Source organism: Prionailurus viverrinus, chromosome A1 (genome assembly GCF_022837055.1).
Source record: "Prionailurus viverrinus isolate Anna chromosome A1, UM_Priviv_1.0, whole genome shotgun sequence".
In the NCBI taxonomy this organism is placed as follows: Eukaryota; Metazoa; Chordata; class Mammalia; order Carnivora; family Felidae; genus Prionailurus; species Prionailurus viverrinus.
The window spans coordinates 101,103,983-101,129,581 of NC_062561.1; the positions used below are offsets into that span (position 1 = coordinate 101,103,983).

General features: G+C 45.9%; 1 protein-coding gene across 6 annotated transcripts in view; it reads left to right on the plus strand.

Moving 5' to 3' along the window:
* The window catches only part of SNCAIP (synuclein alpha interacting protein), a 164,109-nt gene that overhangs the window by 98,255 nt on the left and 40,255 nt on the right, over positions 1-25,599 (plus strand). For all 6 annotated transcript variants that reach the window (XM_047874532.1, XM_047874548.1, XM_047874574.1 and 3 more), the window contains exon 4: positions 23,161-24,029. In XM_047874532.1, the coding sequence (XP_047730488.1) occupies positions 23,161-24,029 (869 nt within the window). The remainder of the gene's footprint in view (positions 1-23,160; positions 24,030-25,599) is intronic.

Below are 25,599 nucleotides of genomic sequence, written 5' to 3' on the forward strand. Positions count from 1 at the left end.
GAAAGCATTGAGGCATTCTCAGTTCCAAGGGTATCCAGATATGGAAGTACCACCTCCTTATACCCCTCCACTCTTGCTCATATCAACTACCCACGGGGATTTGGCTCCAGGAGGCCTTGCACATGTCTACCTTTATGGTAATCTTTTCAAACAGACGGCAGTCGAAGGCACACTGGCCTCTGAAAAGAGTCCACCCCTTCTTTTGGATGGGGCAGCCTCTGGGGAGATTCTTCCCCAAACCTCTCCTCGCTTAGAATACACTCCACCTGATCAAGGCTCTTTTGAAAACCATTTTTGCACAAACAAGTCCTTGACCAGGTGTTCTCGGATCCATTTGTCCTTTTTATTTATTCATTCAGCAAATAATTGAATACTTTTTGTCATTGACGCTCAGGACATGGGAACAAGTAAGATGTAGACAAGGCCCCCGTTCTCACGATGTTTACATTCCGGGGAGTGGCAAGAAGGCAAGCAAACGAATTAATACCAGATCATTTCACACAGTGGTAAGAGGGGATGAAGCAATGTGATAGAGTAACTTGTAGGAGTTGGAGGAGGGCGCTTGGTGGGGCAGGGGAGAGGGGAGGGTCTGGGAGTGTTAATAAAAGACCCGGCCAGAGATAACCAGTGCAGATTGTTGAAGGCAGAGGAGCTATATAGCAAGTGCGAAGTCCCTGTGCCAGGAATGAGCCTCGCATGTACGAGGAAGAAAAAGAAAACCAGAGTAGCTGCAGCAGGGTGATCGAAATGAAGATGAGGTCTGGGAGACGGTCAGAGTCAGACTCTGTAGGGCTCTATCGATCGATCACGTATGCGGACTTCGGCTTTATGCTAAGTGCTACGGAAAGCACCACCAGCAGGATTTCAATTTTTCTAAAATCTTGTGACTTGGAAAGAAGCCTCGGTGTGTAGAATCCTAACTCTCAACAGAAGGAACCCAAAACCTATCTGGTCTGATAGACCGTGCAAGTGAACATGCAGGTAATACAGTAAATGAGTAAAATGTGGACAGTTGATGAATACGGATAAAAGGTACACAGGTGTTCTTTGTACTGATTCTTTTTAACTTTCATAAATATATTTACAAATGAGAAAAATTAATGGCTTACAAATAAAAAGCTTTTTAAAAGGCAAAAAACCAAAATCATGTGGTCCAAAGCCCATTGACGGGGATCCTCATTATCCTTCCTGCTCATTCGAATGACAGAGAGCTCACGGTCCCATGAGGCTACCCATCCATAAAGGCTCATGGTTTACTTTCAGCCCAAATAAGCATCCCTGAAATTCCATCCCTCAGTCCTGGTTCTTGTTTTGGATCCATGGAGAAGGGCCACCCCTCCTGGACAAGGTGCCAAGGGTTTAGAGATGGCAGGCCCTCCGGGTCTTGTCTTCTCCAGGTTGAAGTTTCCCTCCAGAGTTTTAAGTGTGTCCTGCTCATTCTTGTTGTCTCGAGGATGACTGCAAATTACCAGCACACTCCTTTAAATTGGAGCACCCTGGGGTGGCTCCACGTGTGGTCTGATGAGAGCCTGTCAGCCCCACGGTCAGCCTGCCAAGACTCACCACCCAACTCCCCTGCCTTCCCAAGTGAGCTCCAGAGACAACACACATGCCTGTCCTTTCTGCCTTTTCCTCTCAAGGAGCCGGAACATCAGAAGAGCCTGCTGGTGGCCTTGGAAGCCCTTCCATGAGACATACAGCCTAGAGCTCACCACCCCCCTTCATCCCTAGACCCTGGGGCAGCCCCATGGTGGGCATTGAGAAAGGCATATGGCAGAGTGTTGTCAGAGGCTTGGGGCGGCATCCCGCTCACTTCCACTAGCTCTCTGATGGGCATGACCGTGTCCTAGAGGTGCCCTTCTGTTAGCCGAGGGCTTCGATTCCTGTTGAAATCTACACTTTCCTCTGCCAGGAATAATATTTCAAACTATCTTCCATCAGTTACACTGCACTGTGACTGAGCTTCAGATTTTTGCAAGAAAAGAAGTTTTGAAGAGCCATGTGAAGGTACTGGCAGTCCCACAACAAGGTCAGAGGGAGGTGAAGTACTAGAAATTGCACCCTTCAGGACAGACTTGGCCTCTCTTTGGAGCTCCTTGGTGCTGTTGAGAGATCCAAGTTATTTCTTAGGTGTTCAGTGTCCCAGGTCCTCCATAAGCAGCTTATTTGTCCTCAGGATAATTCTCTGAGGGAAGACCATTATTATGCCCAATTTAATGGCAAGGAAACTGAGGCTCGTAGAGCATAAATAATTTTCCCAAAATTCTGGAGCTGGCAGGTGCCTTTGAAACCAGCTCTGACTCCAGAGCCCTACGAAGTTGAGTCAACCGAGCAGGAATTTTCATCCCAGGAGCCATGGGTGGCTACTGGTGTGAAACAAGGATTAGCAGCAAGGAAGTTATGTGTGAAAACTTGCACCTGGGAAATGAAGTTATTGGTGAAACATTTGCACGTATCCTCCGCTTAATCCCTGCTGCTCATGAAGGAAAAGAGGACAGCACAAGGCAGTGAGTGTTAACTCTGCCGTACGGTTTTCTCCAGATGATGAGTAATGTATGTCGACATATGGTGTTCAAATCAGACATACTCAGTTTCATTGACTTGGAGTTTTCTTTAACTGATTGGACATTCAAATGCACACAGGTTTCAATTCACGGTGCTTTCAGTGTCTTGTGATTCTTTCCAAATACGCATGTGCTAAGCCCATTGGATAATTTTCTCATGAAAGAAGGCAGATAAATATTAATGCTGCTCTGCATCTGAGAACTGAGACTGCACCGAGGAGAGAAAACTCAGTTATGTAACAGTAATAAATGGCCCTGGGATGTGTTTGACAACAGACTCTGAGAGAAAGTAAAATTTTTTTATTGTTTTATTTTTGAGAGAGACAGATGGAGTGTAAGTGGGGTAGGGGCAGACAGAGAGAGAGAGAGAGAGAGAGAGAGAGAGAATCTGAAGCAGGCTTCAGGCTCTGAGCTGTCAGCACAGAGCCCGACGTGGGGCTCGAACTCACAAACCACGAGATCATGACCTGAGCTGAAGTCTGGACGCTCAACCGACTGAGTCTGGACGCTCAACCGACTGAGTCATCCAAGCACCCCAATTCTGAAAGAATTTTAAACCCTACATAATATGGACTACAATTTACATTACAGGGAGCAAAGGAAAGCCTTTCTTTTTAAACTTCAAATCTGGTAGATACTTGGTAAAAGGCACTGTGGTTGTATATTTAAATGCATTGCACATTTGCTATAGTTATAGCCTCTCTGAGAGCAGATTTTGTGACAAACGCTGTACCTTAGAAAATATTTGGTTTTCATGGCACCTGCGTGGCTCAGTAGGTTGAGCATCCAACTCTTTATTCTGGCTCAGGTCATGATCCCAGGGTCCCGGGCTTGAGCCCTGCATTGGGCTCCACACTGAGCATGGAGCCTCTTACCATTCTCTCTCTCCCTCCCCATCTGCCCCTCTCCTCAGCGTGTGCTCTCTTTCTCTATCTAAAATTAAAAAAAAAAAAAGGTGGGGGGAACTCCTGGGTGGTTTAGTCGATTAAGTGTCTGACTTCTGCCTAGGTCACTATCTCACGATTCGTGAGTTCGAACCCTGCATCTGGCTCTGTGCTGACAGCTCAGAGCCTGGAGCCCGCTTCGGATTCTGTGTCTCCCTTTCTGTCTGCCCCTCCCCTGCTCATGCTCTGTCTCTCAAAAATAAATAAATATTAAAAAATAAATAAATAAAATAAGAAAATATGTGGTTTTTAAAGATTTTCAAGGATTTCAGCCAGCAGCAAAAAGAGTAAGTTGACATGAAATTTATCTCCCTGACCCTTCTGTAATGTAGCTGATGCTAAATATATAACCCCTCTATCTTCAATTTTATTAAGGTTTAATGCTAAAAGCTTGTAAGTGAAGGTTGGTGGGGCAGTTTAAGTTGGAAGGCCTGCTGATGACCGTATCTCATATGATATAATGCAAAATGGACTCCACAGAAGAGAGAAACACATTTTCTAAGACCTCAGTTAAGAAAACGAACACTTCAATCCAATATGGCAAAGAATCTAACAACTATGACAAAAATCTCAGTTATCTAACCACAGTAAAAATGTGCAAACAATAAAACATCTAGATGAGAATGTTAGTCAAGTAAAACAATGATTTTTATTTTTCTTTACCAAAACTACACTTATAAAGGTGATATAATCCATTATGAAAAATGGAAGATAGGGGGGTGCCTGAGTGGCTCAGTTGGTTGAGCGTCCAACCTTTGATTTCAGCTCAAGGCATAATCCCAGGGTCTTGGGATCAAGCCCCAGGTCAGGCTCTGTGCTGATAATGCAGGCCTGTTTGGGATTCTCTCTCCCCCTCTGCCCCTCCCCCCAGCTGTGCTTGCTTTCTCTCTCTTTCTCTAAAAAGATTAAAAAAAAAAAGTGGAAGGTAAAAACTACAACTAATCCTGCCACCAAAACAAAATGTCACTCTACATTTGTTTCTAACCTTTCTTTTCCTGAGGCCTTGTTTTTGTACGGTTATAATCATAATGCAGGGAAATTTTTAGCTGCTGCTTTTTCCTGCTGCTACAGAATGGGCATGGCCATCGTTCTGAATGAAGCCCGAAACTTACCCATGAAAGTAGACCTGCCTCCCCATCCAGAGGGAGAGACCACCTCTGCCTTTAATCTGTTAACACTTAGCTTATGTTTCTGAGAGGAAGGGTGTAAGTCAGTGCGGGGAAAGATAGGAGCAGGGGGATGATGGAAAAGTTCAAAGTAAACCTCTGGTCATGTTGCAAATAACGAGTCGGGGCTAGAAGGAGCAGAGCTTAAATACATCACACACTTGCCCCGTCATCTCTTTCCATGAACATTTCTTATGTTTGCTTAGCCAGAGCTACAAATACCACAGCTCCCTAATTTTCTACATTTGACTAGCATTGTAGAATTAAGAAATGAGACCGAGGCGCCTGGGTGGCTCAGTCAGTTAAGCGTCCGACTCTTGATTTCGGCTCAGGTCATGATCTCATGGTTCATGCGTTCAAGCCCCGTGTCAGCCCAGAGCCTGCTCGGGATCCTGTCTCTTCCTCTCGCTGTCTGCCCCTCTCCCATTTGTGGGACTCTCTCTCTGAAAATAAATAAACTTAAAAAAGAAGAAAAAGAAGAAAGACAATGTTAAATGGAAGGAAAACTTCGGGGAAGGCGTCTCCTCTCTCGTATTTTGGTTTATTTTTTATTGAACTCTAAGAAACGTATCCCCCACCCACTACATTGATAAAGAAATCTTGGTAGAAGTGAGTTCATGGAAGTCTGTGGGAAGGAAGGATGAAACTTTGGAAGTAGGGAGATAAGCATCCTTTAGGTGGGAAGGGAAAGAAGAAACTAAGAGATAAGGAAGGAAGAAGCGATACAGAAGCCTCCAGAGTGCCTCGTACCTTGTGCGGCCTCCACAGTTCCATCCTGTCATAAGGGAGAGTGAGTGGTTTCCCTGTCCCGTCTTCCCAATCCAAGGCACAAGTGTGAGCATGTGCAATGGGGTTGGGAGGGGTGTGGAGAATACCATTTTCAGGGCTTCATGGCACCTCGGAGAGCTGCCTACTTCTCGCCGAAAACATCCTTTTTGTCTCCCGAAACTAAATGTGCTCTGTCTTCCCATTTAAAATGAGCCCTTTTGGGGGCGCCTGGGTGGCGCAGTCGGTAAGCATCCGACTTCAGCCAGGTCACGATCTCGCAGTCCGTGAGTTCGAGCCCCGCGTCAGGCTCTGGGCTGATGGCTCGGAGCCTGGAGCCTGTTTCCGATTCTGTGTCTCCCTCTCTCTCTGCCCCTCCCCCGTTCATGCTCTGTCTCTTTCTGTCCCAAAAATAAATAAACGTTGAAAAAAAAATTAAAAAAAATAAAATAAAAAAAATAAAATGAGCCCTTTTGGGGGCGCCTGGGTGGCGCAGTCGGTAAGCGTCTGACTTCAGCCAGGTCACGATCTTGTGGTCCGTGAGTTCGAGCCCCGCGTCAGGCTCTGGGCTGATGGCTCAGAGCCTGGAGCCTGTTTCTGATTCTGTGTCTCCCTCTCTCTCTATGCCCCTCCCCCGGTCATGCTCTGTCTCTCTCTGTCCCAAAAATAAATAAACGTTGGAAAAAATAAAAATTAAAAAAATAAAATAAAATGAGCCCTTTTGGGGTTTCTAGGTGGCTCAGTCGGTTGAGAATCCAACTTCAGCTCAGGTCATGATCTCATGGTTTGTGGGTTTGAGCCCCGCAGTGGGCTTTGTGCTGACAGCTCAGAGTCTGCTTTGGATTCTCTGTCTCCCTCTCTGTCTGCCCCTCCCCTGCTCGCACTCTCTCTCAAAAATAAATAAGCATTAACAATTTTTAGGGGCACCTAGGTAGTTCACTGGGTTAAGCGTCCGACTTCAGCTCAGTTCATGATCTCATGGTTCATGAGTTTGAGCCCCATGTCGGGCTCTGTGTTGCCAGCTCAGAGCCTGAAGCCTGCTTCAGATTCTGGGTCTCTCTGTCTCTCTCTGCCCCTCCCCCGCTTGTGCTCTGTCAAGCTGTCTCTCTCTCAAAAAATGAATAAGCATTTTTAAAATGTATATACTTTTAATTTTAAATGAGCCTTCTTTATTCACATGCCTCCTTTTGTTATGCCCAGAATTCGTGATCCCCAAAGACCACTAGGGAGCCGAGTCCGATGCAAAAGCAAAGAGCCTTTATTCGAGCTAGCTCGAGCTCAATCCCCTACCTGCACCGACGCAGCGGTGAGATACCAGGGAAAGAGAGCGAGTTTCAAAAGGACAAAGGTTTTATTGGGGCCTGGGGGCAGTTGGTGAGGTAATGGCTATGGCCTCAGCCAATTGGCTGGGGAGGGGTCCTGGGGAAGGGTCCGGCAGGTGAGGGAGGGTTTACTCAAGGGGAGGAGGTGTGGTCAAGGTGAAGGACACAGAACAAGATGGAGTCGGCTGGCGTAGGCCCGCCCTTTCATTCCCCCCTTGTCATGTAGCTTACGGACCCAATCATGGGACCGGCTGCATTTATGGTGACAAGGAGAACAGAGTCTGGAGGTTTACGCAAAGTTCTGGGAACCAAGTGTCCCTGGGGTGGCTCTGGGAGGTCTGATTAAGTATTGTCCCCAAGCTGGTGTCTATGATCTGCCAGGTGATGTTTTGGGGGGCGTGGGGACTCCCGGCAGCATGAGCAATGACGAGCAGAGTTAACAGAGTTACCAATATTAGGTAGGTCGAATGCACTGTAGCTTGAGCTTGAGCGGGTTGTGTTGGTCCCGACTGATGGCCCATCGCGTGACGAAGTCCTTCTGGATCGAGGAGGGGTCCGCTGGCTGAGCGTGGGTGTGATGGACCCAGGTCGCGATGCCGTCTACCTTGAGAGCGGTGGGGGTTGTCAACACCAAGATGTAGGGTCCCTTCCAGCGCGGCTCGAGAGTCTCTCGGTGGTGCCTCTTGACGTAGACCCAGTCTCCCGGCCTGTACTGATGAGGTGTCGGGATCCGGCCAGCCTCGTAGATGGCACGGAGGCGCGGCCAAATGTCCTCGTGCGCCCTCTGGAGCCCGCTCAAGGAAAGAAAAAGTTCTTGATCTTTAAACTCAGCAATAAGTTCAGCTAGAAGGCTGGGAGTAACAGGGGGTGGCCTGCCAAACATGATCTCGTAGGGAGTAAAACCCAGAGTGTAAGGAGTGTTTCTAACCCGGTAAAGGGCGTACGGTAGGAGAGTCACCCAGTCCCCGCCAGTCTCCATGGTTAATTTGGTAAGGGTCTCTTTTAGGGTTCTATTCATTCTTTCTACCTGTCCTGAGCTCTGGGGCCTATAAGCACAATGTAATTTCCAGTTTGCCCCCACCGCCTTGGCTACTGCCTGTGTTACCTGCGAGATAAAAGCTGGTCCATTGTCTGATCCTACCAGGGCAGGAAAACCATACCTGGGTAAGATGTCTTCTAGTAGCTTCTTAGCCACCGTCTGAGCCGTTTCATGCTTGGTTGGGTATGCCTCCACCCAGCCAGAGAAGGTGTCTGTAAATACCAGGTCCTCGTGTAGTGCCTCGTCGAAGATGGTGGGTGAATTTTTGAATCCCTGAGGTAGCCGTGTCCAGGTGAGTTGCCCACTGTAGCCCTCCTCCGGATCATGCCACTCGAAGGCGAACAAGGGTTGGCTCTGGGGTGCCAACGGCAGACTGAAGAAGGCGTCCTTTAAATCTAGTACAGTATACCAGACCCTGGAGGGCGCCAAGGAGCTCAAGAGAGTATATGGGTTGGGAACAGTTGGGTGTATGTCCACGATCCTCTTATTTACTTCCCGGAGGTCTTGTACCGGTCGGTAGTCATTTGTGTGAGGCTTTTGACCGGCAGTAGGGGGGTGTTCCAGGCAGACTGGCAAGGAACTAGTACCCCTAGGCTTCATAGTCTCCGGATGTGTGGCTGGATCCCCTTCCAGGCCTCCTGAGACATGGGGTATTGTTTGATCCTTACCGGACTCTCTCCTGGCTTGAGCTCTACCAGGACTGGGGTCCTATGAGCGGCTAGTCCCATCCCCCCTGTCTCTGCCCAAACCGAGGGGAATTCTTGTAGCCATCTGTCTATATTATCCTCTCTTGGGAGCGCCTCCTGGTGGAGGAGGTATTCATCCTCCAGTTTCATGGTCAGGACCTGGATGGGGTGGCCCTTGCCATCGGTGACCTGAGGCCCCCCTTGTCTGGAAGTTATCTGAGCTCCAATCTTGGTCAGTAAGTCCCGTCCTAACAGCGGGTGGGGGCATTCTGGTATTACCATAAAGGAGTGGGATACCCGGCCCGTTCCCAAATCTACTGTTCTTCGGGTAGTCCATGAATACTGGCTCATACCAGTTGCCCCTTGTACCCAGGACTTCTTGCTAGCTAGTTTTCCTTGTGGGGTGCGGAGGACCGAATGCTGTGCTCCGGTGTCGACAAGGAAGTCAATAGGGGTCCCCTCCACTTTAAGAGTTACCCTGGGTTCGGGGAGAGGGTCCGAACCCCGACTCCCCTAATCACTTAGTTCATCTAGCTCTAGGACTTTTACTCGATCAGTCTTGCTTCCCTTCCAGCCGGCCCTTTTCGGACAATCTCGGGCCCAATGCCCTATCTCCTTGCAGTATGCGCACTGATCCTTCTGCAGCCTCTGCTTCCCCCCCTTGGTGGTGCTTTTACCTTTTCTTGCGTCGTCTGCCAGCTGCCGGAGACGGCGGTCTCGTTCCTCGGGGAAGTCAGCAGTGGTAGCTAGCAGTATTCTGGCCAGGTCTCGAGTCTGCTTACTGCTGGCAGCCGCCATGGCGCGAGCCTGCTTGTCCTCAGGAGGCTCCCGGTTATTATATACCTTTTCGGCTACCACCAGTAAGTCCTGCAGACTTTTTTTCTCCTAGTCTATCTATTTTCTGTAAATTTCTCCTACGGCCGATTGGTTTACAAAGGCCATGATAACAGCTGCCTTGCTTTCCGGAGCCTCTGGATCCATGGGGGTATAGGTACGGAATGCTTCCATGATCCGTTCTAAAAAGGCAGCCGGAGATTCATCTTTTCCCTGTTGTACATTTCCTACCTTGGCCAAATTGGTTGGCTTTTTAGCAGCCATTCGGAGACCCCCCATTAGAGTCTGGCGGTAGACCCGGAGCCTCTCCTTACCTTCTGCCGTGTTGAAATCCCACTGGGGCCGAGTTAAGGGGAAGGAGGCATCTATCTGAGCCTGGTTGGTGGTGGGATTCCCGTCTGCGCCCGGAACTAGTTTTCGGGCCCCATTGAGGATTCTTTCTCTTTCTTCAGTGGTGAACAGGACCTGCAAAAGCTGCTGGCAATCATCCCACGTGGGCTGATGGGTAAAAAGAACAGAGTCTAATAAATCAATAAGCCCTGCCGGTTTCTCGGAAAACTTAGGATTCTGAGCTTTCCAATTGTAGAGGTCACTAGTGGCGAAAGGCCAATAGTGATGGGGCTGATTCCCCTCCGCGTCTGGGGGTCCGGTGGCTCGCAGGGGCAGAATAGTGGAGTCGGCAGCGGAGGCGGATTGCTCCCTCTGAGCCCTTTGTCTGGTAAAGGGCGGGCTTCCCCCTGGAGCATTTCCGCCTCCCGCTCTCAGAACAGCGTCTGCCTCCCCCAGAGGGGGAGGATGGTGTTCTTCCGGCATCCTAGAGGGGTTATAAGGGGGAGGAAAAATTAATTCTTCTTCAGTACCCCCCTGTAGGACAGGGTAGAGGGGTGCTGAAGGCTGAGTAAGACGTTTCCTCTTCTCTATCTCCTGCAAAGCAAGAATGGGTTTTGGCTCCGGAGGGATCAGGGTTAGGAAGGGCTTAAGCCAAGAGGGTGGGTCTTCTACAAGGTCCTGCCAAGTGATAATGTAAGGGAGCTGATCAAGATGGCCCGTCTTAGGCTGAGAGATGATACTCCTGACTCGGTGGATGGTAGGGAGGTCGAAGGTCCCCTCTGGTGGCCATTCGACATTGAAAGTTGGCCACTCGCTAGAACAAAAAAACTGCAACCGACCCTTTCGGACTTCCACACTGAGGTTGTTAGCTCTTCCCCTCACATCCTTAAAGTGATCAATCATAATACTTAGAGGAGTAGTCTGAGTCTGTCCCATAACGTCCGTCCAGTAAGTCCACAGAGCAAAACAGAGAAACACAAAAACAGACAAACAGAGGGCCCTTAGAAAGTCTTCCAACTCCATGGAAGCAAAACAGAAAGCTAGCTTTTGAGGGGATTCCATGTCCCTCCAAAACCGATGAGGGGATTCCACGTCCCTCCAAACACGACGGCCTCACGCCGACCAGCGGGAGCGACCCGCCTCGTCTCAGACCTTTGAGGGGATTCCACGTCCCTCCGAAACAGATGAGGGGATTCCACGTCCCTCCAGAAGGGAGAATCGGAACGTCTTCCAAAACTCCCGGCCCGTGGTCCTCCAGTGCGTCCACTTAGACCGCGTCGGGCACTACCAGAATTCCAGAAATGAGCTCACACAGCAAAGACAGAACAAACAGACACCGTGGCCAGTCAGGCTCTCCGGGTCGGGGGTCCCTTGGGGGTCTTGGGGATCCCGGGCCGAGCCCCCAAATGTTATGCCCAGAATTCGTGATCCCCAAAGACCACTAGGGAGCCGAGTCCGATGCAAAAGCAAAGAGCCTTTATTCGAGCTAGCTCGAGCTCAATCCCCTACCTGCACCGATGCAGCGGTGAGATACCAGGGAAAGAGAGCGAGTTTCAAAAGGACAAAGGTTTTATTGGGGCCTGGGGGCAGTTGGTGAGGTAATGGCTATGGCCTCAGCCAGTTGGCTGGAGAGGGGTCCTGGGGAAGGGTCCGGCAGGTGAGGGAGGGTTTACTCAAGGGGAGGAGGTGTGGTCAAGGTGAAGGACACAGAACAAGATGGAGTCGGCTGGCGTAGGCCCACCCTTTCACTTTGTGCTGACTCTTCCCCTAAAAAAAAAAAAAAAGGTCATAAAAGAAACTCCAAGTCATAGACACAGAATCCTAGAGTCTCATAGTTGAAGGGTCCTCAGAGAGAGTCAAGTGTCACCTGCAAAAGTCCAACCCTTCTGGGGCATCTCACAGTGTGGCCCAGGGCCAGGACCAGCACCCATCGGCATGACCTACGAGCTTGATAGAAAGGCAGGCTCTCGGACCTTACCTCAGACTCTCGAATCAGGATCTGCATTTTTAAAAAATGTTTACTTATTTATTTATTTATTTTGAGAGCACGAGATAGAGCAGAGAATGGGCAGAGAGAGGAAGAGAGAAAGAGAATCCCAAGGAGGTTCTGTGCTGTCAGCACAGAGCCCGACGCGGGGCTCGAACCCAGTAGTGGTGAGATCATGACCTGAGCCGAAGTCCCACGAGAAATGAGATCACGACCTGAGCCACCCAGGCACCCCTAAAAAATTTTAATATATGATTTTGAGAAATCCTTAAAATACACATAAGGGTTGTTTTTTTTCCCCATTGTTGACCATAGTGCTTATGAAGTGCATGGCAAACTGCGCCAGAAGACAGAACGCAGTAGCCCTGCCGTTCATTTACCCCGGGAAGAGCAACAGTGTGTGCTTTGCTTAGTTTTGCTCCACCTGTCTGTTCTGAGGGCCATGAACTAAAACCTGTGGCCCAGGTGGGAGCTCTTGAGAACAGACCCCCGCCCCCCAACCAGGCGGGCTGTGGAGAGAAAGAGTATGCTGCAGGCCAGCACTGGGCCTTCCTCCCATTTCCCCTACCCCCTCCAGACCTTAAACAGTGCCCTTTTCAAAATGGGGCCCGATTTCACAGACTCACCACTTGGCTTCTCAGGGAAGGTAGAATCCATTTCGCTTTTAGCCAGAAAACAGTAGGGAATACCCTTATGCCCTGAAGACATAACCCCTTCTCTTTCTCTTTTTGGATCTAAAGCTATATTTCTAACGTAAGTACCTAGCTCCATTTTTAGAAATAAAATAATCGGGCATTTGGGGAGTCATCAGTTGGGGCTGGGGAGTAGGGGGTAGCGTACGGATTTTCCAGCCACCACCCCTCCTCCATCTGCCTCCTCTTTCTCTGGAAAGAAAGCTCGCAGGAACCTGGTGTTCTTTGTCTTTGACTGTAGATCAGCACTGTAAAACATCGCCACCTTCAGTTAAAACTGGTGTGTGTCTGCACTTTGCAAAACCACACTGAGCTTCCTAACACTTTCCAGATACCACCCAGAGTAAGCTCTCCCTGGTTTCAGTGCTTCTTTGCTGGGTGAGCCTCTCCACTGTCCCTTGACATGCATGTCTCTCTCTCCAATTCAGCCCAGGAAGGGAGGGAAAGAAAGAAAGGAGCCTGGAAGATGGACCTGGAGTGAATGCAAGACTTAATGCACTCACGAGGTTTTGCTAATGGCAAAGTGAAGGTCAGCATACTTTTTACATGACAGAATAACTCTGAAACCATGTACTTTCTTCAGACCCACCAACTCCTGTTCTGAAACGTAAACTGTACTTTTGAAGCTCAAAGTTTTAAACTTGTCAAAATATTGAGTGATTTCCTGATAGAAGGTGCCTCTTTGGTGAAGCGACTTTCCTACCTAGTGTAGTAAGGGCTTGAGTATTAAATGAGTTTTCACAGAACATAGGGATGGGTAGAGATAGGGCACAAATTTATAGGAGCAAGTCTTCACAGTCCTGGGAAGAGCTGGAAATAATGAAACATGAAACTGACCCTTTCAAGAGCTGCCTGATACCAACAGCCACTTGAAGTCGGAACTTTAGAAGCAAATCAATGAATCTTTTCCAATAGTATTTTAATGTCTTAATGTGAATAAATCTTTGGTTGATATTTTTATAATAAGGACGTGCTCAGTATTTCCCCTTCAGACTCACAATACCCTCAACAAAGGGCTTACGGCATCAATGAAAGCGATGAACAAGCTACTCCATGGGAACATTTCAGAAACATGCATTCCTCACACATGTGCCCCCCAATGTAAATGGCCCTACACACTACTCCAAATCAAGAGTTAATGCCACCCTTGTTCTGGATCAGGTTACAGTCTGTCTAGTCTCCGAGGATGGTGTGGGGAGAAGTACCCAGCAGATTGTACACCCTCAAGACTACAGACCCCATCTTCCTCTCGTTGTGAGATGGCATAAGTCACCTGTCACCCCTCCTTACAGAGCGTCAGGTGTTGGCAATAAGCAGGCCCACAGCAGACTTCAGTTTACTGTGGGTTAAGGGAACTCTTGACTCTAATATTGACACCTCCAGTCTTTCAAAATGTCCCTCCCTTAAGTGTAAAAACAAAAGGAAGTGGAATGTTGGGGAACTTAGCAGCTATGTCCGTGAAGGTCCTCAGGCTTCCGGTAGCTATAGATGTAAAGCACATTGTTAGGCACATTTTAAGGCACTTACAAGTAAAGCTGACCATTGTGTTTTTCATGGAAGATAGAATTTATTTAACTTTTAACAGTGAATAATAGGGGAACACTATTTCATCCTGACCATTTCTTTCTCCTCTTGATGTCCAAAGCCAATTTTCTAAGATGGACACATAACTCCATATTTAGAAGAAAAACAAATGGGCATCTGGGGAGCCAGCATTGACGTTCAGCCTTGAAAATTGAATCCACTGTTGCAATAGCAAACTGTACATTATCTTCCTAAGAAAATACTAATTTATCAGTCCCAAGAGCCAAAGAGTTGTTCTGTGTCAGCAATCAGCTTAGCCTCATAATTATAAATTTGTAAGGATCTGTTGAAAGACATGGATCCAGAAGAATTATAGTGTTTCATAGTGAGTCACTTAGAATAGAGAGCCCTGTTATTTGTAGACATTCCATATAGTCATAGAAATTTAGAGATGGATCCGGTCTTAGCAATCATATAGTCTAACCCTTTTATTTTACACATGAAGAAATCAGGCCTTGGAACTTATTGTAGGAAATATATAAAAAGATTTCCATATGCCGCACATCTTCTAAATGTCTATCTTCAATACATCACTAACACCGCCTTTGGGATGTTCATCATGGTGTTCCCAAAATATGGCAAGATGGACTCATTGCTACAAGACTCTGATTTATGTACTATACTTTGCACCTTTGGTCTGGCATATTCCTTTCTTCCTTTTCTCCCTCCCCCCTCCATGTATTCATTCATTCACTAAGAGAGAGGCCCCTGAGCCCTATTAACTGTGAGATGCTGTGCTAGACAGATGGCCAGTTACAAACACAAGGAAGCTCATGAGCAATCTGTGCCTTAGAGGAACTTGTCGAGACAGACGGTGAGACTGATGAATGGGTGAGTAGTTGCAAAAGAGCTTCATAAATACCCAACTCTAGGCGTGGGCAAGTGTATCTCAGGGTGTTGAGAAGCAAGGGGCAAGAGTTTCCTGTGAGAGTCTGAGGAAGTGCACCGTGGATGTAAGCCTTGAGGGGAATCTTGTCAGATGAGCCTTGTCTCAGGCAGAGAAAGCAGTGAGGGCTTTGCTGGAGAGGGGGAACTTGCCCAAAGGCAGGAGCACTGAAGGAGGAACATGGTGTATCCAGAAACAGGGAGTTTAGCAATGACAGTGCAGGAGGAATTGTGTGATGTGGGAAGATGAGTGTTTAGATGAGAAGATAAATTAGAAAATAAACACAGAGGCACCTGGGTGGCTTAGCTGGATGACTTCAGCTCATGAAGTCATGATCTCAGGGTTCGTGAGTTCGAGCCCCACATCAGGCTCTCTGCTGTCAGCACAGAGCCCACTTCAGATCCTCTGTCCCCATCCCTCTCTGTGCCTCCCCTGCTCATGGTCTCTCTCTCTCTCTCAAAAATAAACATTAAAAAAATAAAATAAATATAGGCACACCTCCTTTTATTGTGCTTCCTTTTTATTGAGCTTGTCAAATATTTCATTGTGTTTTTCCAGTTGAAGGTCTGTGGTAGTGCTGTGTCGAGCACGTCTCTCTGGGCCATTTTTCCAACAGCGTTTGTTCGATTCATATCCATGTCACATTTTGGTAATTCTCACAGTTTTTCAGTTTTTTTCATTCTTATTATGTTCGTTATGTTATCTATCATCAGTGATCTTTGATGTTACTCTTGTGTTTGTTTTTGGAGCGCCACACTCCATGGCCGTAGCAGATGGTAAAGCTAATTGATAAATGTGGTGAGTGTTCTGACTGGTGCACCGACCAGCCATTTTCCCATCTCTCTCCCTGTCCTTGGACCTCCCTATTCCCTGAGACATTCCAGTTTCAGAATTTGGCCAATTAAGAATACTACAAGGACCTCAAAGTGTTCACATGAAAGGAAGAGTTGCATGTCTCCACTTCAAATCAAAGCTAGAAATGATTATGACTTCACTCATCTGTGGAATTTAAGGTACAAAACAGATGAACAAAAGGGGAGGGAAGCAAAAATAATATGAAAACAGGGAGGGGGACAAAATGATAAGAGACACTTAAATACAGAGAACAAACTGAGGACTGGTGGGGTGGGGGTAGGGGGCGGGGAAAATGGGTGATGGGCTTTAAGGAAGACACTTGTTGGGATGAGCACTGGTGTTATACTCAGGGAATGAATCACTGGGATCTATTCCTGAAGTCATTATTGCACTAGATGCTAACTAACTTGGATGTAAATAAAAAATAAAAAAGCTAGAAATGATTAAGTTTGTTGGGAGAGGCATGATCAAAAGCCAGGATAGGCTAAAAGCTAGGCCTCTTGCTGCACCAAAAGGCAGTCAGTCATGAAGGCAAGTACAAATTGTTGAAGGAAATATAAAGTGCTTCTCCAGTGAACACACGAAAGATTCGAAAGCAACACAGCCTTATTGCTGATATGGAGAGAGTTTTAATGGTCCCTTCAGAACATCTCCTTAAGCCAAAGCCTCATCCGGAGCAAGGCTCTAACTCTCTTCAATATGTGAGGGCCAGGAGAGGTGAGGAAATTGCAGAAGAAAAGTTTGAAGCTGGCAGACATTGGTGCATGAAGTTTAAGGTAAGAAGCTTTCTGTCCCATAGAAGTGCAAGGGGGGACGGCACATGCTTAGGTAGAGGCTGTAACAAGTTATCCAGAAGATCTAGCTGGGATCATTCATGAAGACGGCTACACTAAGCAACAGATTTTCAGTGTAGATGAAACAGCCCTCTAGGGGAAGAAGAGGTCATCTAGGACTTTTCATAGCTAAAAAGAAGTCAGTGCCTTGCTTGAAGGGACAGGTGACTCTTTTATTAGGGGCTAACATAGCTGGTAACTTTAAGTTGAAGCCACTGCTCATTTGCCATTCTGACAACCCTAGGGCTCTTTTTTTTTTCAAATTTTTTTTTTCAACGTTTATTTATTTTTTTTGGGACAGAGAGAGACAGAGCATGAACAGGGGAGGGGCAGAGAGAGGGGGAGACACAGAATCGGAAACAGGCTCCAGGCTCTGAGCCATCAGCCCAGAGCCTGACGCGGGGCTTGAACTCACGGACCGCGAGATCGTGACCTGGCTGAAGTCGGACGCTTAACCGACTGCGCCACCCAGGCGCCCCTGACAACCCTAGGGCTCTTAAGAATTCTGCTACATCTACCCACCTTGTGCTCTGCAAATGAAACAACACAACCTGAATAACAGCACATCTGTTTACAGAATGAGTTACTGAATATTATAAGCCCACTGCTGAGACCTACTGCTCAGAAAAAAAGATTTCTTTGAAAATATGACTGCTCGTGGACAATGCACCTGGTCACCTAAGAGCTCTGATGGAGGAGTACAATGACCTGAATGTTGCTTTCTTGCCTGCTAATACAACATTCCTTCTGCGGCCGGTGGATCAAGGAGTCATTTCAACTTTCAAGTCTTGTTATTGAAAAAATATATTTTGTAAGGCAATAGCTGTGATAGATAGTGATTCTTTTGATGGCTCTGCGCAACATAAATTGAAAACCTTCTGGAAAGGATTCACCAGCCTCGATGCCATTAAGAACATATGTGGTTCATGGGAGCCGGTCAAAATATCAACATTTACAGGAGTTTGAAGATATTGATTTCCACCCTCATGGACGACTGTCAGGGTTTCTAGACTTCAGTGGACGAAGTCACCGCAGATATGGTGGAAACAGCAAGAGAATTAGCATTAGAAGTAGAGCCTAAAGATGGGACTAAATTGCTGCAAATCTCATGATAAAACTTGAATGGATGGAGGAGCAGAGAAAGTGGTTTCTTGAAATTGAATGTACTCCTGGGGAAGGTGCCGTGAAGATTATTCAGTTACAACAAAGGAACTAGAACATGACTTGCGCTTAGTTGATCAAACAGTGGTAGGCTTTGAGAGGATTGTGTCCAATTGTGAGAGAAATTCGGCCGTTCTGCAAATGGTTTCAAACGGCATCACGTGCTACAGAGAAGCCATTAGTGAATCTATCAATGTGACAAACTTCATTGTGGTCTTACTTTAAGAGAGTGCCAGAGCTTCCCCCAGTCTGATCAGTCAACAGCCATCAACATCAAAGCAAGAGCCTCCTCTAGCAAAAAAGATGGTAACTGGCGCTTTGCAGCAATAAAGCATTTTTAGTTAAGGTCTATATACTGTTTTTTGGGCATAATGCAGTTACACAATTAATCGACTACAGTATAGTGTGGATGTAACTATTATATGCACTGGGGAACCAAAAGATTCACTTGACTTGCTTTATTGAAATATTCCCTTTATTGTAGTGGTCTGGAACCAAACCCACAAAATCTCTGACGTTATGTCTGCATAAAAACTGCTGCCTCCTATGCTAAGGAATTCAGTTTCCCAAACTTTAGTAATTTAAGTGTTAATTCCACCATATGTGTCATATCCAAAGTTGTCTTATGTTATTTTTGCTCTACCTTCATACTACTCATACTATTATCTATCTTACAGTTTCCTAAAATGCCTTACTTTGAAACACACCTGTTTTCAAAAGAAACTTCACATCAGTATTGTAAATAGAAAACCAGCGTCAGGCACCTGGGTGGTTCAGGTTAAGCGTTAACCAGGTTAACCTCGGTTAAGCATCTGACTCTTGGTTTTAGCTCAGGTCATGATCTCGCAGTTCATGAGATCTAGCCCCACATAGCAAACTAACAGTGCAGAGCCTGCTTGAGATTCTCTCTCCTTTCTCTGCCTCTCCCCCACTCATTCATGTGTGCATGTTCTCTCTCTCTCAAAATAAATAAACATTAAAAAAAAGAAAAATCATCAATTGCAATAAATTAAAGGTCATCATTAAAATGAATGTGATGAAAATAAAACATTCCTGTTAAGTCTTTGCTTGTGAAAGTCTCCGAGCCTGAGACCTGCTGTCTCCTCATTTTTAAGGGAGATGATAAGTTTTGGAGAGGAGTTAAATTCATTGTAGCACCAAACTGAGATTCCTTCAATAATTAGGAGGAAAAAAGGCAGTTGAATGGCATAAAGCTTCCTTACTTTCCTTTTTAATTTTTAAATGTTTATTTATTTTTGAGAGAGAGAGCATGAGCAGAGAAGAGCAAAGAGAGAGGGAGACACAGAATCCGAAGCAGGCTCCAGGCTCTGAGCTGTCAGCACAGAGCCCATCGCGGGCCTCGAACCCACAAACCGTGAGATCACGACCTGAGCTGAAGTCGGACACTTAACTGACTGAGCCACCCAGACACCCTAAAGCTTCCTTATTTTCTAAGTCAGGAGTATTCATCATGGTTCCTGTGTGCCATCTTAGATACTACAAGGATATGCATGTGACATACGGGGAAATGTCATAGGCAATACAGGGCCATCTGAGGATTTTGAGCTAAGAAGTGACAAAATCACACCTATATGAAGAGGGATAACTCAGGACTACAAAGGGAGACCAGAGAAGTAGCTAGAACTTTGAAGGGCAAGGGTCCCAGCATGGACTAGTCAGTGTAACAGGATGGACAAGAGGGACCAGACTTGAGAGAAATTTGGGATCAGGCCACAGCCAGATTTGGTGCCTGGAGGGATGAGACCCACAGGTCAAGGGAAGTGAAAGGCCAGCGATGCTTTGCAGATGGATGGCTTGAGAGACTGCATGAGTGGTCATGTGACCCAGGCCAGGTTTACAAAGACTACGCGGTAGAGTGTGTGTGCCCGATGAGAAGAAAGGGAGGGAACAAGTAAGGAAGGAGAGGGGTAAGACCTCAGCTTTGGAACATCTACCTGTGACAAGTATGCACCTATCCTAGGCTCACATTAAATGCTTGTGGCAGAAATGGCAACGTGTGGATGGCAGGCAATTGGAGGCCACCTTGCTGGAGCTCAGGGACATCCCCACTGCCAGTTAGATTGGAAGAGATCACGGTGGTCTATAAATCAGCGTCAAAAACATTTGCACTTACCTACCAACCATTTTAGAAAATTGGTGACATAATCAGGTAGACAGGTTTAAGGTGTATTAGACATGTTTACTTTCGTAAGATGTTCAAAATGAATCCATCCAACCAAGAAGTCATTAAGAACCTAGTTCTATAAAGCAGTTTGCTGAGAACTTTGAGCCGGAGAGAGAGAAATTAGACACAGACCCTGTTCTCATAGAGCTTGTAAAGATCTAATAAGATAAGAGAAAAAATTTTCAGGGATTTAAAGCTTAACGTACGAAGGCTTTATTCATGATTTCCAGAAAACCTATTTAGCCTCAAAATCTTTCTAGTAACTATAGTTAGTCTGAACTTTATTTCCATGTGTTTTAAGAAATTGATTATGGTGTTGGGGTAGAACAATAGTATAAATGAAATTTGGAGTAGACTTACAGAACTGTAAGTTAAAATATTTTCAATCATAAGTATTCCTTTTTCTTATGTTGTGCTTAAAATGCTCATTTTCCCAGCTTAGGAGAAACAATATAAACTTTTGTTTTATGTATAGAATAAAATTTCCCTTCTTCCTCAGATGAGTATATATAGTAATAAATTAGAGCCGTCTCATGAGAGTCTCTTAAACAATCAGTTTTATGTAACTGGGATTTTTTTTTTTTTCCTGGTCATCAAGACACAGACTAGAAAGCATAGAGTTCACCCTCTCAGCCTAAAAAAGAGTCATACGTTTAAATAAGAGGAAGGACAACAAGCCTAATGTTGATGCCTCTTCTTCAGTTTCTAGACCCTTCTGTGGAAAGAAGTGTTTTTATAAGACTCAGACAGAATTCATTTCCATAGAGCATTCTTAATGGCTCCTGTCAGTACAAAACAGCTGGGAAACATATGGTATCCATTTCCCTGTATCACTTGGAAAAAATTTCACATGTAAATAAAGCCAACATAAAAGAGTGGCCCTTTGAACCCACGACCTTATACAATACATAAATGTATTGGCACAATGCACTCGTTGTATTGGTCCACTAAGTTATGTGACTTTAAAGGTTTTTATCACATCCTGAGATGCACATTTTCAAGAAGTTTCAAAGGAATCAAGGTAATTGGCAAAATATTAGCAAATACCATGCCTAACAATTAGTATGTATTCCTGAAATGTTAAGGGATACACACACACGTGCGCATGCGCACACACGCCACCGTATTTTAAGCTTTTTAGAAAAAAATAGTGGATAAAATTAAAGGCATATTTACACATTGTAAATTCTGTGTCTGCTATCTCTCTGCTATTTTAAAGAAGTAACCATGTGTTCTTGAAAGGAAGAGAGAAAAGCTTGGCGGAAGTTTCTGGCAGACAATTTTTCATAGCTTCACATTTTTAGGGAAAAATGGACCTATAAAGGATAGGAAACCTTTTAAATATATAATGGACCAACTGGAATTAGGCTTTGCCTTTGCATATTTACTTTTCATAAATAACTTTAGAAGATCCAACTCTTATTGGTGATTATCACTCCTCTGAGTTTATTAACGGGGATTTAGTCCCCTATGACATTAAGCTGTAAATCCCTGAGAAGGATGCGCTTTGGGCACTTCGAAGGAGATTTAATGCGTTGCGCAAAGTGAGATTCAAATTCAAATACTCGCGTTTGTTAATTGTATTCTCTGTGCCAAGTACTGGGTACAGCTTAGAAGCAGAGCCAGCGAAAAAGAAGAGGTGCTGCAGCTTAACAGCATCTAGATACCTCCCTTCCCTCCTGGACCATTCCTCGTTAATACCTGTCCCTTACTGGACAGAATCCAGGCTTGTCGCCACAGCTCATAATGTTCTCTTCTTAGACGTTAAAGGTCTCAGAGCCATAATTCCGCTTAGTGCAGACCTTCTGAAAACCTGTGCGAAATTATGGTCTCTTTTGGAGGAAAGAACCATCCACCAACAATTACATCGCATTCAGGCTCAGAACACTTTCTCTCACCTCCTTAACTTACTTCCAGAACTTCTCTGAATCCTTTTAGATATATCCCAGGAAGAACAAGAATGACCAGCGATCTAAATTTGGGGAGCTTTTAATGACTTGTATGCCACTTTCACCCAAGATTTAGTGGGAGCTGGGGACTGTCATAGAAGTTACAGACCTGAATACACCCCACCTCTTTAATTCTTTGGTTGTGCCCAGTAGCAAAGAACAGACACAAGCACATGCTTTGGGATTAAATACTTCCCACCAATTGTTCCAGAAGAGGAGAGAGAGAGCTCCTAGTTGGAAGGCATGTCCTGAAACCTCCCCCCTTCCAAGGGGGATGGTGTAAATGTAATGGAAGAGGAGGAGGAGGGGTCCATAAATCAGTGACCTACAAGTTTCCAAGAGCTGGGTCATCGGTCTAGTCAGGGGAGTGTCCCAGAGAGGAGGCAGGATCATCACAATGGAGGAGACTGGTGTCCTGTCACCCTGCACCACGAGAAGGCACGGGGTTGCCTTTTATGAGGCTGACTGGGAGAGATGGTGTTCTTATCTTCAACGTCCAGACACATTGCTTTTTCACTGGATGCTCCATCTCCACCAGACCCTCCCTCAAAGACAAACCATGCACTTTTTATCTGAGCTTCGCAGAGAAATGAGAAGGAAAAAACAACAACCACTAACCTGCACATCTCACTCTCCCTTTGTAACTTCCTCTCCTCCTGATTCTTCCCAGCTTTGCCAAGAATGGAGGGCAGCTTTGAATCTTCCCGCGTGTTCCGTTATAAAGTACAAATACATTATGTTGCTGTGTGCATATGCCAGAAAGCATGGTGAAATTCCCTGAGCGACGGTTTGTTGGGATACTCATCTGTGGGAGAAAATCACCCAGTAGGTCACAGTTTGAGTTTGCCCAATATTAAATAACTTACCCCTTCTTTATATGAGTATATGAGACTTCTTAAGCTTTAAGGATGTGCATGTGTGTGTGCACGCACATATACGCATGTGTGTACGTTCATCCCTTGTCTCCCTAAACTAGTTTGGAAGTTTATTTAACATAGAGGATCCTATCTCCAATTTTGCTTCTCCAGGTGGTGACAAGTCTCATAATACTTCCAAAGAGGTATAGCCATCCAGGGAATGAACCTAAAAATCTGTCGGGGTTTGTTTGTTGTTTTGGCTGTCTCCTTTTACCATGCTTCCTACTTGAGTTCATTTTGAGCCAATATGCCATCACTTGTATCACTCACTGTTTTCTAGTGGTAAGTATGAACCGTTTGTTTGGGGATATCTTGTGTTTGATTTGCCTTCTCCCTACAGGTGTCCCCTTAGACAGGGGCTTTCTTTGAACATAACCTGAGTGGTCTATGTCTGGCCGCATGGCCAAGATACCTTCAGTGTTTCAATGTAATGCTCTCCTCTTTTATATATTTCAAAACAGTTTCTAGTTCGAGCTGGAATTGCAGTGTGTCGGCTCTCATCACAAACACGCAGAAGCCCACAGGCATCGCTGATGTGTATAGTAAGTTCCGTCCTGTGAAGCGAGTTTCCCCACTGAAACACCAGCCAGAGACTCTAGACAACAATGAAAGTGATGACCAAAAGAACCAGAAGGTGGAGTGCCAGAAAGGGAGTGATTCAGAGCCAGGCCCCCAACCTGAGGAGCTCAGCCCTGGAGATGGAGACAGTGGCCCCCAAAGTAAGAGCACCGAGCCCAGCACCTTGCTGGGTGAACTGGAGCATTATGACCTTGACATGGATGAGATTCTGGATGTGCCTTACATTAAATCCAGTCAACAGCTTGCCCCTTTTACCAAGGTGACTTCAGATAAGAGAATTTTGGGTTTGTGCACAACCATCAATGGCCTTTCTGGCAAAGCCTGTTCTCCCGGAAGTGCCGAGAGCTCACCGTCCACCCTGACACCATTCTGTGTTCTTTCTCCCGTGAAAAGCCCTCACTTGAGAAAAGCGTCATCCATCATCCGCGACCAGCAAAAGCTCTCTGCTGAAGAGTCTGAGAGCTCACCGCCTTTGGTTAAGTGTGGCTCCGCATACGAGCCTGAAAACCAGAGCAAGGACTTCCTAAACAAGACCTTTAGTGATCCTCATAGTCGAAAGCGTGAGAAGGCAATGCCAGACTGCCAGCTCAGGGACTTCCATCCACAGTCCTCTGCAACAGAACCCAAAGTGGAAGAGCAGATCGGGGGTGTGAGCTGGACCAGCTCCCAAGGCCCAGAAGAAAGGAGTGAGTATCTGAAAAAAGGGAAAAGCATCTTGAACATCGTTAAAGAAGGACAGATATCTCTCCTGGTGAGTATGATCTAATTCGGTAATCTAGAGACTCCAGTTTTACCAACTCCTTCATGAGTAACAGAATGATGAGTGTTTGTTCCCATCCTGCCTTAATCTTCACTCGTAGCTTTAGTTTGATGATGTGCCTTTTGAAGTTTAAAATCCAACTTTAGATTAGTACCAGGGAAAATAAACAGCTATAGAGGGAGTGTTATTCCCCTTTAACTTTGCAGGACTTTGACTGAAATGGGACACATAATCTAAAACAACACAAGTCTAGGGGCACCTGGGTGGCTCAATCGGTTAAGCGTCCGACTTTGGCTCAGGTCATGATCTCATGGTTAGTGAGTTCGAGCCCCACGTCGGGTCTGTGCTGAGAGCTCAGAGCCTGGAGCCTGCTTCCGATTCTGCTTCTCTTTCTCTCTCGGCTCCTCCTCCACTTGTGCTCTGTCTCTCTCTATCAAAAATAAATAAATGTAAAAAAAAATAATTAAAAAAATAAAACAAAAACACAAGTCCAGCACTTGCTTTAACATGACTCTTGATGTCTTTCTTTTCCCTTTTCAAATGGTCCCTAATGTTCCCACTCACTTACTCATGGGGATGTGTGTGTTCCTTGTTGATGGCGGACCTGCCAGATCCATGAACAGAGGGTCTTCTGTTTTATCCTGATCATTATTCAGAAAAGTTGGACCAGGACGATTAAGAACGTTTGCAGATAGAGCTTACCCTAGAGCTTGGTTGCCCTCTGACCTACATGGGGCTTTTACTCAGTCCAGCTCTGCATGTCTAGGGAGTGCAAAGAAGCTTTTCCAAAGACTCTAGTCACAGAGTTAACATGATGTGTAAGAAAAGCCTGTTCTGCCTCGGCTCAGAGAGAGCTCAGCCGAAATCACACCCCATCTGCCTGCATTGTTCTTTTCTGGTTTCCAACTTGGATCAAACAGTAGCAAGCCTGGGCTGATACCATGATGTTAAAGTCTCACTCAAGAAAATCATCATATCTTGGCAGTGTGATTCCACTTAGGGTAAAGCCATACAGAGATAAGTACAATGTGCTTGGTCCATTATCCCAAATCTCACTGTTATAGGATAATAGGATTGAATGGTTTTACCAAATAAAGTAATAAAAAAATGTTTTCCTGCTGAAAATAGGTTTTCCATTTCTCCTGGCTCTTTCTCTCTTTTTCTTTCTGGTTCATTTCTTCCTTTTGTCCGTCCCATGTTTTCATGTTTCCCGAGTGATAATACCTCTCAGTTCACCCAACAGTCTCTGTCAACCATAGAACTAACACAGGGAACTAAGCTTCACTACAGGTGAGAAAATCAAAGTCCAGGTAGCGTCCAGGAGTCTGTCTGGGGTGAAAGTGTCTAGAAGAACCCCGTGGTGGCGCTAGTCATGGCAGCCATCATGAGTTTGCAATGAAAGCCAATTCTCTGTAGTTCAAGGCAGACGAGATGCTTGAGAGAAGTAGTTCCTTCATTCAACAAACCTACAACAGAGAATAAAACACAGTCTGGCTGTCAGCACTTAGCAGTCGAGTGGAGTAGACAGAGAGGGAATTTGCCAATTACCATAAATATCATT